General features: G+C 38.9%; 1 protein-coding gene across 1 annotated transcript; it reads right to left on the bottom strand.

Annotated features, from left to right (window-relative positions):
• Window positions 1-1537: 1537 nt before the first annotated feature.
• TBPL2 (TATA-box binding protein like 2) lies at window positions 1538-13957 on the bottom strand. The gene is made up of 6 exons (XM_032224313.1): window positions 13409-13957; window positions 9132-9219; window positions 7794-7885; window positions 6770-6937; window positions 4068-4162; window positions 1538-1617 (listed from the first exon to the last, which is right to left on the bottom strand). The coding sequence occupies exons 1-6, from the start codon at window positions 13834-13836 to the stop codon at window positions 1538-1540; spliced, it is 951 nt and encodes a 316-aa protein (XP_032080204.1). The 5' UTR covers window positions 13837-13957.
• Between the last annotated feature and the right edge of the window lie 239 nt (window positions 13958-14196).

Here is a 14196-nt window from a genome sequence, read left to right as displayed (position 1 = left end):
GGTTATCCGGGTTTTTCCCCACCATCAGATCTATTAGCTCAAATTCATTAAATCAAAAATGAGCAGAACTCAACGAAATTTCAACCAAGATGACATGGCCAGTATTAACTATAATTAAATGACCTGATGTACACATGGTAAATGATTATTCATAAGAAAGACTGAGCACCAAAGAATTGAGGCCCTTGAACTGTGGTGCTGGAGGAGACTCCTGCGAGTCCCTTGGACTGCAAGGCAATTAAATGGGTCAGTCGTAGAGGAGATCAACCCTGACTGCTCTTTAGAAGGCCAGATCCTGAAGATGCAATTCAAATACTTTGGCCACCTAATGAGAAGGAAGGGCTCACTGGAGAAGAGCCTAATACTGTGCAAGATTGAGGGCAAAAGAAGAAAGGGATGACAGAATGAGGCTGGATGGAGTCACCGAAGAAGTCGGCTTGAGTTTAAATGGATTCCAGAGGACGGTAGAGGGCAGGAAGGCCTGGAGGAATGTTGTCCATGGGGTCGGACATGACTTTGCAACTAACAACAAGTGATTAGGATTTCATTAGGATTTGTTGAAATCAAACTGTAGGAAGTTATCACCCAGCCCTCAGAGAAAATGAAATATCCTAGGAAATATTGAAAAGGCAGAATATTTCTCTGGATGTGAAAAGGAAGAAACATGTTTTAAAAGACAGAATAGCTGCCTGCAGCTTCCTGCCCATCCCCCTTTGTCAATGAGCCATTAAAGCCTGAGCTAGTCTACTTTACATAATAAAGAGTTCTTCCCTTCAGCTCCAGAGTGATGGGATTAAGGCATGATAACATTGGCCCTTTACCCAACTTGCCACATGGCATCTGAGAACTCAACCAAACCTGGATTCAAAACGCAGCCTAGACAGTTGCCCCTACATGGCTCCATGGGAGTCTGACAACCAATCAGAATACAAGATCAAAGGCCAGAGAGGGCATAAAACCAGGGACTCAACTTCTCTTCCTCCCTTGTTCCTTCTCTTCTCCACCAACATTGAAGCATGTGATCATCTTTTCTGTTCAGGACTCAAGCCATGTGGTCCTGTCCACCATTAAAACCATCTTTCCAAGCAGCCTCCATGTCTCCAGTGTCTTTTTCCCCACTTGGAGCCGAACCCAGAAGGAAATTTCTTCCAACAAAACCAAATAAACCACTTTAGGCAGCTTAACAATCAATTGCTTAGGTAATTACATATTTATTTAGCATTAAATAAATCATTATATATTTTCATTTATTTTATGCAAGTTAATTACATGGAAGTCACGCAACACTGAATTCAATTTAAATAAATTCAGTATGCTACTGAAATCTAAAACTTACATAACTTTGTTTTCTTATTAATTTTATGTATTTGAATAGTAATATTCAAATGTTTTCTGGACTATATTTACAAATATCTGATAAACATTAAATGAGACAAAACTAAGGAAAGAAACTATGTCATTCAATTACTATATATAGGTTTGAAATATTAGAACATGTAGAATATATACAAACTTTTATAATTTTTCAAAAAATAACCTAAGTGACTTTCTTGAAACCTTTTAAAATTGGATATATATTTTCAAATGCTTCATATATTTCAGAACGGTCTTTGGCACCTAAAAATAATAGAATTAGTTTTAACTACATTTAATTTCATCTTACTACAAAAACATGTTCTTAGCCTGCAGTTCTGTGCCACTAACTTGGGGAATAATGAAATTCATTTGGACTTCTGTATAAAAATATATAGATATGTATGATCAGTTACATGCAAATGCCTTTAATTAAAAAATTAAAGGTGTTCCTAATAATAGGAAGGTGCTTTCCTGAATGTAAGATTATTGTTCTGTATCCTGCATTCTGGGACTACAGGAAGATGATGATGACGATGACTTGTTTATCATCATTTTGCTTTATTTTATTAAATTTAGAGGCTGCCTGGTTCCAGATCATTGGGGGGGGGGGAGCATGATAAATTAAAAGACAAAGAAAATAATGAAAAATCCTGATATTCCACATAGACAAATAAAATGTTCTCAAAAATACCTTTAATAAAAAACCCTATGAGAGGGGTTCAGTAGCCATCCTACCCTGCTAGGCCTGGGAACAAAGCCAAATTTTAAGCAACTTTCAAAATGTTGGGACAAGAACTGTACACCATCTTCAGAGAGATGCAATTACAGAGAGCAGGCACAATTTAGAAATCCCATTACCTACTGTACATCCCAATAGATGACATTATTTTTGAACTGAAAGGACCTGGAGTGCACCCACTCAACTCAATCTTACTGGAAGGCAGACTTTATTGGAGATAAGTAGATCCTCAGATGCTTAAAACTTTGAATTGTTCTTTGACATGTTCAGATGATGGAAACTGTCTCTCCAGATGCCTTCTTTCAAAGTAAACATGGCATTTCCTCAATCTCCCCTTGTAAGGCAAGAATCACCCCCATTATTCTGTGCACCTGTCTTGGTGCAATGTTCAGTACTGTTGAGGCACTCAGTGTACAGTATATCGATTAATGGTGAATGGAGTAGACATATTACATCCCTTGATTTAGAAATATTTTTACTGATGCAACAGAATTACACATTTTAAAGTCAGCAGACACATCATACAGTACCACTGACTCATTCAGCTTGTGATCAACCACAATTTTACATATGCTCTAATTAACCTTGCTATCTACCATTGTGTTCTTTTTCCTATGCGAGGAACTTTATGTTCACCTCTATAATGTCACAATGTTTCATTGTGAATTTGTTATAAAGTAGGAAATACAATTATCATAGTTTTTTAGAATTCTCACTGGCCTTTGAAACCAACTATGGTATCCTTTCAAGCCCCCCCCCCCCTCTATGGCTGGGGATTAGAGGCACTGTGTTGCAATGTTTCTTGGTGGACAGCCCCAATTGGGGGTAATAGGAGAGATCAGCCCAGTGCTATTCCTCTGTGTATGGGGTATGTGTGTCCCAAGGATCAGTTCTCTATATATTTAACATTCATAGGAAGCCATTGGAAGCAAATCCAAAGTTTGGAAGTTTATATCAAGATAGTGGTAATGGCCAACTTTACATTGTTATTCTATGTTAGATTGGTAAGGTCTGCATGGGAGAGAACAGACTGAAGCTTAGTAAGATGGAGTTACTATTGTTCATCAGGATTTATTGCTCCAGAGATGTCTCTTCATGAAATGCCACTACCCCTAAAGGAGATAGTGTGACTTGGGATTCTGGACTCACAGTTCCTACTAGAAGAGCTGAAGGAGGCTGTGGCCAGGATGGACTTTTTCAGCTTTGATTGGGGAACCAGTTGCCAACATAGTGGAGTAGGAGGATCCTTTTTCACTGAGTTGTGCTTCCATCACCACCTCCTTAGACTACTGCAATGTGCTCAACATGGCCTACCTTTGAAAGTCACTTGTGAGCTGCAGTTGATTCAGAGTCCAGCTTTTTGTGTGCATGTTTGCCAATAGCAAGAGCAATTAGACTTGCATACCACCTCATAGTACTTTATAACACACTCTGAGCGGTTTACAGAGTCAGCCTGTTGCCCCCAACAGTCTGGGTCCTTGGAAGGATGGAAGACTGAGTTAACTTTGAGCCAGTCTGGATCAAACTCCTGGCATTATACAGTTAGCCTGCAATACTGCATTCTAACCACTGTACCACCATGGCTCCTCAATGGGAGCACATTGCACCAACAGCCTGTACTTGTTGCCAACCAATCTTAATGGCATTATTTAAAGTGCTGTAATTAACTTATAAAATCCTGCATGACTTGGTGCATTGTTCTCTGTAGGATTGCTTTCTCCCATTGGATTGGCCTAGCCAGTTCAACTACAGTACCCAACAAAGTGAAAGTGCACATAGCTTAAAGTTGTCCAAGTTGAGGAACAGCAGTCTAAAATAATAGCTTTGTCCAGCTCCAACAGAGTTGGATCGCAAGTTTGGCAGCACATAAATTTTGATAATAACAGTAATGTAAGAAAGATATGCCCTGCAATGTTTGTGTATGTGTCAATGATGCAGAAATAAACTGCTTTTAAACAACTTAATTACTTACCAGTTAAAACAACTTTTCCAGACACAAAAATAAGCAGTACAATTCTTGGTTTGACCATTCTGTAGATAAGCCCAGGAAACAGCTCTGGTTCATAACTACACCATAAAAAAATTAAAATAGACAAAATTTACTATTTATGAATCAACAAGATATCTTTCAGGGATTTTTTAAAAGTAGCTTTGGAATTTCCAGTGCCTAAAAAATACAGTCTGTTCTTCCCTGCTACTAGCTCCTTTTTGTTAACCTTTATTCTGCCCTTTATCAATGACATTCTAATACCTTAGTTTGCTCTCTAACAAGCAAAAATTACACGTAAAATGTTTTGTACCTCAATTTTTATAGTTACAATCAAGTATCAGTTTGCATAATTACAATAGGAGAGTTGCATTTTTAATTCAATTAACTGGATATCTCCAATCAAAAACACATGATTAAGAAAAGTCAGCTTACAGTCACTTCGTTTACATTCTAGAAAATGGCCGAGTGTCATTCTAGTATGTGGCATATAAATTATTGTGAATACATTTTTAAAATATGGAAGAATACCTTGACTTTGTTCGAACACCAAAGGTGCTAAGTAGTACCTCAGTACTCATCATTAATTGGGAGGCATGAGGAGTATCAACACCAATGAGTACCAGAGAAAATGTTCCCATAAAGAATAATGTAGTGAGTCATAAAGCAGCTGAGACTGACAAGTTCTAATTTGTGCGTTGAGTACCAAACAAATGATGACCACCAGGACAAAAAAATTTGTGTGAAAATGCGTTGAATACCAGTTTCAAAAATGTTGAGCACCAAGATACCGCTGTATTTCCCCCTAAATACAGACTTTCTATATGGAAAATTCCTTACATATTGGGATAGCCTTGGGTTCATGTTTTGTACATGGCTTACTTTAGTTCTGCCGGCTCTCGTTTCTTAGTGCCATCCATATTTTCTGCCCTATCAGTTTTTAATATGCTTTGAAAACTCGTAACTGTGCACAGTATCAACCTCAGATATAATTTATATTTCAAGTAATATATCTGAGCCCCATGCAAACTTCTAATCTAAGAAAATAAAATGGAAGGTGAGATGTAATGTATGAATAATGTAAATAACAGCTCTTGTTTGTAAATTATTAAAGCAATTGCATCTGTTCCCAGGACTGAAGATACCACCTTAGAAAAAAGACATGGCTGTTTTAATCAGTTACAGAGGCTGCATGTGTACTTCTTAATGTTTTGAAACACCTTTCCCCACTACAATCTGAAGCATTACACTATCTGAAGTATTATACAACCCTAATAATATAATAAGAATAATACATTGTTACTATTGGTAGGGTTGTGTAATGCTTCAGATTGTATTGGAAAAGGTGTTTCAAAACTTTAAGAAGTGCACATGCAGCTCCTGTAACTGATTAAAGCAGCCATGTCTTTTTTCTAAGGTGGTATCTGCAGTCCTGGAAACAGATGCAATTACTTTAATGAGCCACAAACAGGAGCTGCACTTACATTGTTATGTTCACAGTCCCATTAAAAAGTTAAAAACATATATTACAATATGTTCACCTATGAATATTAAAACTACAATATTAAAAACATACATTACAATATGTTCACCTTCCCATAAAAAGAGAAAGGTAAAGGTTGATAAAATGTCTTGAAAAGGTAGAGGGATGGTCAGGAATATCCACCCTTAGTTGCCTTCTGGAAGTAGCTGTTTTGAGGTTACAAATTAGGAATGGCTGACCTTTTCTAGAATGTTCATAGCCCACACCCCAATTACCACATATGCCTCCTGCCAAAATAAGAACACCAATGTGTTATCCTGAGAACAAACGGAATAGAAAAGTGGGATATAAATCAAAACAAGTGTCCCAAGTAAGGATCACTACTTGGTGAAAACCTATCTGGTTTTACAAGGTTCTCTTGCAACAAACCTAAATGGGATGCAGAGAAAAACAAAATATAACAAGATGATTTAATATTTCAGAAAAACACATCAGTCAGTCAGCATAATAAAAGTAAAAAAAAAAAAGCATTTGCACTTAGATTGGTAAAAAACCCAGGGGATGGGGTTTGGCACCAAGTTCTTATTTTTTAAGAATTAGCAAACAGCACGAACCTGAGAGATCTTTCAGATCCTGAAAATAAAATTGAATCATGAGTTTCCAAACTGATCATTAATGGGGCAATTGGGCAACAGTTTTGCATGGATAAATATAACTGCTTTCTCTTAGAAGACAGCTAGTTGTTGCCATGAGCACCACAAAACAGCAAAAACCTCAAATGCCAGTATTTAGATCTGAAGGGAAAGGGCACATGTTTCAGAGTTCAACAGCTTCCCAAGATTATTTAGCCAACCTATCTGGAACAATCAGTAGAAATACTATTTTGATATTCATCGGTCTTCCCCAACTTTAAGTCCTAAGCACTGTTGGGCTACAGTTCCCACCATCTCAACCTGCCAGTGAATGGTCAGTTATGATGGAAGCGAAAGTCTTCCGGGTGCCTTTTCCTCTTGCACACACATGGGGGAGACCAGTGGTGGGATTCAATTTTTTTTTACTATTGGTTCTGTGGGCATGGCTGTGTGGGTATGGCAAAGGAAGGATACTGCAAAATCCCCATTCCTTCCCCACACTCAAAATTTCCGCTATCGGTTTTCCAGAAACTGTCAAAAGTGGCTGAATACCACCTGTGGGGGAGACATACCTGCTGAACTGTTGATGAGTTAGAACTAATCCTTCTAAGCGGATGGGAAATCTCACATCACAGCTGCCCACCATGTTCTGTATTTTGAAATCCAGGAATTTTGCAGGAAAACCGAGCTTCTGTACCACGCGAGCATATTTTCTGGCTGCCAGTCGTGACTGATCTTCACTGCAAATTTACAACAAGCGTTAAAAACCAAAGTCAGCCAGCAAAGCTTTAAGACAAGAGTGAGTAATTTAAATTCTCTTAGTCACCTGTATTCTCCCAACCTATTATTTTGGCTTCTGAAGGTTTCTCCCTACCACAATTGCTAGTAATATCTATTATTAGAGTTTTCTGTTACTGAACAAAAAAAATGGAGTGCTATCAGGCACCAGCAATCAGAACTACTCAAATAGCCTCAGTCAGTGACTTTATTGTTTATCGCCTATGTTACTAAAATCTCACCAGACTGCTTGTCTTCTGCTGAGAATGACCAGATAAGGCCTTGTGGACTTTGGGAGATATCAAGCTTATGCCGCTTCCCATTGCACAATGACTCCAAGCTATTTTCTTGAAACCAATTGCAGTTGCTAAATGTGTACCACCAGAATAGATCCTTTCATATTCAGCCAACCATGTCACTGTCCATGCTAGCTGGTGGTCTATGGGAACTGTAGATCAATACACCTGGTAAAGTATCAGCTTTGGGAAGATTAATTAACTTTGGCAGTATCCCACAATATGGTGGAATATTGCAAAACATTTCTATTTTTTTTAAAGGGATTTTCAAGGGACTTATATTTGACAATACATTAGTTGGTCTTGTGGCACTAAATTACTGAAACAATTCCCAATGCAATAAATGTACATGTATATACTGCCTTAAAAAACATTTCAAAAACATTGACTGCTTCTTAGGATGATTACAGTATTGTCTGATGCCCAGCCTGAACTAGATAATGGTCTGAACCAATCACATTAGCCTTATATCACAACAATCCTATCCTTAGATAAGGCATCTTGTAAAGCTTAGTAGTCCTACCTTTTGGCTCCTGTGCACACCATTTTACCAGAACTAAATATAAGGGCAGTTGTTCTTGGTTCTCTAATTCTCATAATTACAGCAGCAAATCTCTAAAATTCAGAAAAATCCAAATTTAAAATCCTTTTAAAACTGTATTAGTCATTGTATTAATATCTATGTATATCTTGCTATTTGCTATTTTGAGACCCACTGCTCAGTCATTGATTAACAATGTAGAAATTGTATGAGCTACATACGGCTGGCTTGGAACACACAGGACAGGATGTTCCATAGTGGTTTTTCCAAAAGACAACTGAACTTTCTTGTTTTTTCTTTGAAAATGTTTCACTTCTCATTCAAGAAGCTTCTTCAGTTCTCTGAGTTCTCAGTTCCCAGAACTGAAGAAGCTTCTTGGGTGAGAAGCGAAACATTTTCAAAGAAAAAAAAATAAGAAAGTCCAGTTACCTTTTGGAAAAAACACTTTGGAACAACCGTGATCTGAATGATTGAGAATCTCCATAGACATGCAGGGCAGAAATTAATTTTTCAGTAGAAGCCGGGAAGAATATGTCAGATAGCAGAGGGAGTGGGATAACATAGACTAGCGCAGGGGTGTCAAACCCGAAGCCCGTGGGCTGGATCTGGTTTAGATCTGACCCATGAGGCTGCCCTGGAAACAACAAAGGATCAGCCTGCGGTTCTTCACCCATTGAAAACGGAGCTCAGAAGGGCAAAGGGTTGCAGGAGGCCATTGCAGCCCAAAACAGAGCTCACAAGGGCTGCAGGCACCCCTCACGAGCTTTGTTTTCGCTGGCAGAGGGTTGCAGGAGGCTGTCGCAGCTGAAAATAGACCCCTGGGAGCCCATTTCCATTGGCAGAGCGCTCAGGCAAGCACAGGCACCCCGATACGAGTGACGTCGAGCTGGTCAAGTCTCCTGGACAAGCATAACAGTTGCTCTTTGGTTATAAAATATAACTGGAATTAGAGTTGACTTTCCATGCTCTCAAAAATACTGCTTTGGGCAAGTGTATCTTTTGAGCTCAGTGAGGTATCCTAGACAAGAGATGACGTTATGGGATTGTCAGGTGTATGTCCTGCATTCCATAGGCAGCCTTCTATAACAGAAGAATAGCAGAGTGCATATAGATAAGAAATGAGCAAGCAAAGCATGGCAATTCTAAGTAGACATTCACTGGGCAGGATACTATTATAAAGCCACCTTCGAAAAGGCAAACTTAAAGAGAGTGTTTTTGGGCCAACCAATTACTTGGAACATCTTCATAGATTATGAAGAGAAGCAGCCTCAGAGGTGGAAATAAAAAACCTTAAATGAGAGAGAGAAAACTAGTGCTTACCTTCGGATTATATTCTGCATTTCTGGCCTGAAGGGCTATATTCTTTAGGTCCAATTTGCAAGCCAAATTTACAGTGGCTACTATATTCCTAGCAGAACAACAGGAACAAAAAAAGCCTTTAGGAACTTTACATAAAAGGAGTGCAGTAGCATAAGTAAAAACAGCTTCTTTTTCATTTTTCTTTTTCTTCCAGGGGTCACTACAGGAGCTGGAATTCTTTTTCTAAAAATATTATTTTATTGTTTCATTAAAAAACAAAAGTAGTACATTGCATTAGTTAGGTACAGTGGTATTTATACTGTGTTATCTAGAGCACCCAACCTTTTGGGCATCAGAGACTTGTTCCACGGAGAGAGGTGTTTCCGTGGACCACAGGGGGCATGGTTTCATGTGCTGCCTGCATTCGGTGGATGGGCTTTTTGCGCAGACAGGTTTCCGGAATGCCACAGACTAGTACCAGTCCATGAAACTGGGGTTGGGGAACCCCTGATCTAGAGATTATCAACTCTCTGATAATTTAGGGCTAATTTTTACAGCATTTTCCTACTTGTGTCTAAGTGAGGCACAAACATTTCTGTCCTGGAAAAACCCTTTGTTCTAATAACAAAAATGGAACCAGCAACAGGGGAAGCAAATTTCTTGCTAATATGTTTTTCTGCCAAGACAAAGACTGGTAGATAGCAATGGGGCTAGACTTGAGGATGTTCTAGTATCTATATCATATATTTTGCCATGTTAGGCTTTTCTTAGTAGTTTTGCAAAGATGTTATCAAGGTAAAAAAAATCCAAATACTGCATAATCTTTTCAAGAACTCTGCTGAAGATATGATTAACAGGGTCTGGTCCTCAACAGAATTGTTGATAACTATAACCCAAAATTAGACTACTGATTTGTGTCTTTTTGCCTTCTGATTGCTCTCTTTAAATTTTTTTTAATTATAATGTTTAATTACAAGGAAAAAGAATCAAAGGATAAATAAGGAAAAATGAAAAGAATTATGACTAATTTTATTGAGTAGTTCCCATTTTAATCTTCCCCTTCATCTTTTTTGCCTCTTACTTTCTAATTATTCAGGATTCTGGAAGGCTTGACAGGGAGCTGCTTGTTTCATGATACTGACTGAGTCATCTTTATCAGAAGGGAAGGAGTGTGGACACCTTCATTAGGTCATTATTTGGGCCAGTTGGTGAGCAAAATTTCCCTTCTCTCCACCCTGCAATTACCAAGGGTATTTCAAAACAACTAAAACTATGGATGATGTGCAGGTAAACAATGCTGTGAAAAAAACCAAGAGGTCAAAATATTTGATAGACACTTGATGTCCACTTGAAGAGGAGGGTAAGAAATAGACAGTGGTGGAACAGACCAGTATTGTTTGGATTAAAAAACTAGACCCTAGAAACATGGGTAGTTTGAAAAACTCAAAAGATAGTTTACTATAAAAGACACTTTTGTTTTGTGTAGGTCTGTCACCTTGTCTTATAAGAACTGGCCTTTCAATTCTGGAAAACTTTTTTTAATCAAAAGTTGATGCTGTATTATTATAAATGTCTCACAAATATTGTATGGTTTTATGGTTGTTGGCAATTTTTGCATACAAAACTACTTAATAAATTTCCATAACTGATAAAAAAATCCCATTGTCTTTTGGTTTCCATCAGATTCAGAGAGTTTAGCAGCAATAGATAATTTGATGCCCTCAGCCTGTGAGAGTAATCAAATAGAAAAAAAATAACCTTTTACCCAATATGTCCATTACAGAAATCTGAAACTTGTTCTCATTTTTCAAAATGGTTTTTTTCTTTTTCAAAGCAAGAAATGAGAACAATTTTTTCTCAATTCCAAGTGCTCTGTTTTGCTCAGTTGCTTCTGTAAATAGATGAAGATTGTGATATTTGCTTTGTGGATGTGTCCCACTAATAATGCTTTTTAGAAGTTTTCCAATTTGGTAATCCCCAGCCCACTCCTACCCAAGTGTGAGTCAGTGTAGGGTTTGCTGCCTCTTTATATATTATAGCTTGCCTTGCTAGTTTTGGTGGGCTATCTTGTTTTTTGCCTATCTAAATTAATGCCTGTTTATCTGAGTGCTGGCTGATGGAGAAAATGTTGTCCCTTAAGAAACAAAAAGACTAGAACACATCACCTTTAGCAATCAACATTACTTAGTTGGGTAATGAAACCCTGCAAGCAAAAAAATCAAGCTCAAATAGCACCAAGAACTCAATAGCATCAACTCCTTTTGTTCTCTCTACTGAAGTTCATCTCTTCTTCTTTGCAAATTTATTTGTCATAGCTTCTGGCCAGTGGTGGGATTCAAATTTTTTTACTGCCAGTTCTGAGGGCGTGGCGTGGCTTGGTGGATGTGGCTTGGTGGGCATGGCAGGGGAAGGATACTGCAAAATCCCCATTCCCGCCCCACCCCACTAACCTGCTTTCCAGCTCTGGTCTCCTGTTTATGGCAACAAAAGAAGATCAGCTGGGAGGCAGCAGGGGCAGAGCCAGCCTATTTGCCCATTCTCCATACTACTCAATATTTCCACTACTGGTTCTCCAGAGCCTGTCAGAACTGGCTGAATACGACCTCTGCTTCTGGCCCATTTTACTATCTTAGTAAGAGGGAGAGGCTATGCTTTCTGTTTGCTATGAAATGGCTCAACGTTTGCTTCTTTGATTGTTAAAACATTTTACAATTTATTTAACCTTCAGAACATAGTAAAACGATCCATCAAATGCTTAACTGAAGCTGGCAGGCCACCAAAATATCCTCACCCGGCCAGTAAAATGCCCAACTGAGCCCTCATGGTAGTGGCACAACTATGGCAGGGATACACCCAACAACTTGCTACTTTTGAAGAGGTCTTACGGATTCTGATGCTACTATTTCCTTCCTTTTAGTCAAACCTGGCTTTTTGAGACTGTGTCCTGTTCCAGAATTATTTTTTCCCCATTTCCCAATCTAGTTTACAGCACAAAGTTCGCACAGATGCTGCCACTGAGCTAATAAATAGCAGGCCATATTCTACTACCGTGTTTCCCTGAAAATAAGACAGGTTCTTATTTTCTTTTTACCCACTAAGTATGGCTGGGGCCTTATTATGAGGGGAGGGTTTATTGTTTTGGGGTTGCTGGGTGGCTGCTCTCTTGTGAGCAGGCTCCCAAAGAGCCGGGCACAGCCTCATGGGTGAACGGCTGTGTTGCACTGTCACAGCAGTGCAACACAGCAGCCATGAAGCGACCATGCTCACGAGCAGCCAGGCAAACCCCCTTTCCAGCCAGACACAGTGCCATTCACTGACGTAGGGGTATCGTCAAGCCGCGTGAGTGCCTGTTCGCCGCCGCCCAGCTGCCACGGCTTAGCGCCTTCCAAATGCCAGTGAATGGTACTCTGCATGGCTGGAGAGGGGGATTGCGCGAGCGGCTGTTCCTCTCTCGCTCACGTGCCTCCCAGCCTCACAATGCCCTGGCCCAGCTCTCCCTGCAGAGCCAGGGCACCTCCGCTGCTGCGACTGCCATCATGCTATATATAATGAAATATATATACATATACATATATATATACATATACATATATATATATATATATACACACACACACACACACACACATATACATATATATACATATATATACATATACAACTACTCCTGGAAACACCAAACCTGAAGTAGTCTGAAGCCGCCTGAAGATGACGAATGAGACTTCGTCGAAACGTCGCCAAGACATCTCCAATTCTACGCGGGAAAAAACCCGAACAACTAGAGACCTACATATATACATATATATACACATATACACATATACACATACACACACACACACACACACACACACACACACACACACACACACACACATATATATATATATATATATATATATATATATATATATATATATATATATATATATATATTTCCAATAATATGATAGAAAATGCATTGCACTTAAATATAGAGGCTATATTTATAATTGGACATATTACCAGGGAATATCAGAGTTGTAAGCTACACTGGGAAGCATAGTCATCCTGTAAAAAGTTAATGGCAAGTCACTTTGGTACGGTTGCCTGGGAAACTTAACAAATGCATCTTTGCCTTTTTCTTCATGCCATATGCTTGACTTAATCATAGCTTACTCAATTATTTGATATTCTAGGACTGAATATTCCACCGAGCCATTAACCTACTCCCACTAATTGGGTTTTCATTTACATGCTTGACTAAAATGTGGCAAATGCCAATGTGCCAAATCAACTAGCTTTTGAGTAAAACTTACTGTAACTGTGGGACAATGCCAGAAGCTTCTGGAGTAGGGGTCACAGGAGTCATGGGGGTTATGGGGGCCATGGAGGAACATGTCCCAGAAAAATCAGACGATGGCTGAATTGCATTTTCATCCCTCTGTTGCGACCTCCCATTGTCCTCTGAGAAGATTCCACTGTCTTGTATTCCCAGCTGCGGGCCTTGATAGTCTTCCAGCATGTTGTTGTTGCTGCTCTCATGTTTGTCATCTAGTCCAAAATCATCTGGCAGGAAGCTAAGATCTACTGAAGAGAAGTCTTTGCCTTGGTCAGGCTGAGGAGTAAACAATGTGCTTGGAATGACAGAAATAGGCAAATCTGATTCAAAGGGACTCATGGGAGAATACATTTGAGGGCTATTTGATGGAAGATCATCCTTCAAAAATAGAGGAGCAGAAAACATTTCAGGCACTTTGGCTTCATGAATATGCAAAATCCTACAGAGTACCACTTCCTTAAAAACACCATAATTTCCTTATGAGACTTACATTGATGGCCTGGACAATCACTTGGCTTTGATCGTCAAAAACAAGAGTAATTGAAAGGTTTTTTAAAAAACAAACATGCGCAGTAGCAAAACTCAAGAGTCAGGCTTGCAAACCACAAGCCAAAGCTGAGTGAACAACCTCGGGTTTTGGATATGTGGAGAAATTTTATCAATACGTGCAACAGCAACTTATTTTCATATTTTAATTATAGGACTAATAAACAGCTTTATGTCTTTACTCAGGATGGAAAAGGCATTGTTTTTAAAATGAACCAG

The sequence above is a fragment of the Thamnophis elegans genome, chromosome 1, assembly GCF_009769535.1.
Source record: "Thamnophis elegans isolate rThaEle1 chromosome 1, rThaEle1.pri, whole genome shotgun sequence".
NCBI lineage: Eukaryota > Metazoa > Chordata > Lepidosauria > Squamata > Colubridae > Thamnophis > Thamnophis elegans.
The sequence above is the reverse complement of the archived record's forward strand: the minus strand, read 5'-3'. Positions and strand labels throughout refer to the sequence as shown.

Bases quoted from the DNA above. Each gene is read 5' to 3' on its own strand.
- TBPL2 (XM_032224313.1), bottom strand. From the start codon at position 13,836: ATGTTTTCTGCTCCTCTATTTTTGAAGGATGATCTTCCATCAAATAGC. The intron at 7,886-9,131 runs GTAAGCACTAGT...TCTGAATTTTAG, and splicing joins ATGCAGAATATAATCCGAAG to AGATTTGCTGCTGTAATTAT. The intron at 1,618-4,067 runs GTAAGTAATTAA...TATTATTTTTAG, and splicing joins TGGAAAAGTTGTTTTAACTG to GTGCCAAAGACCGTTCTGAA.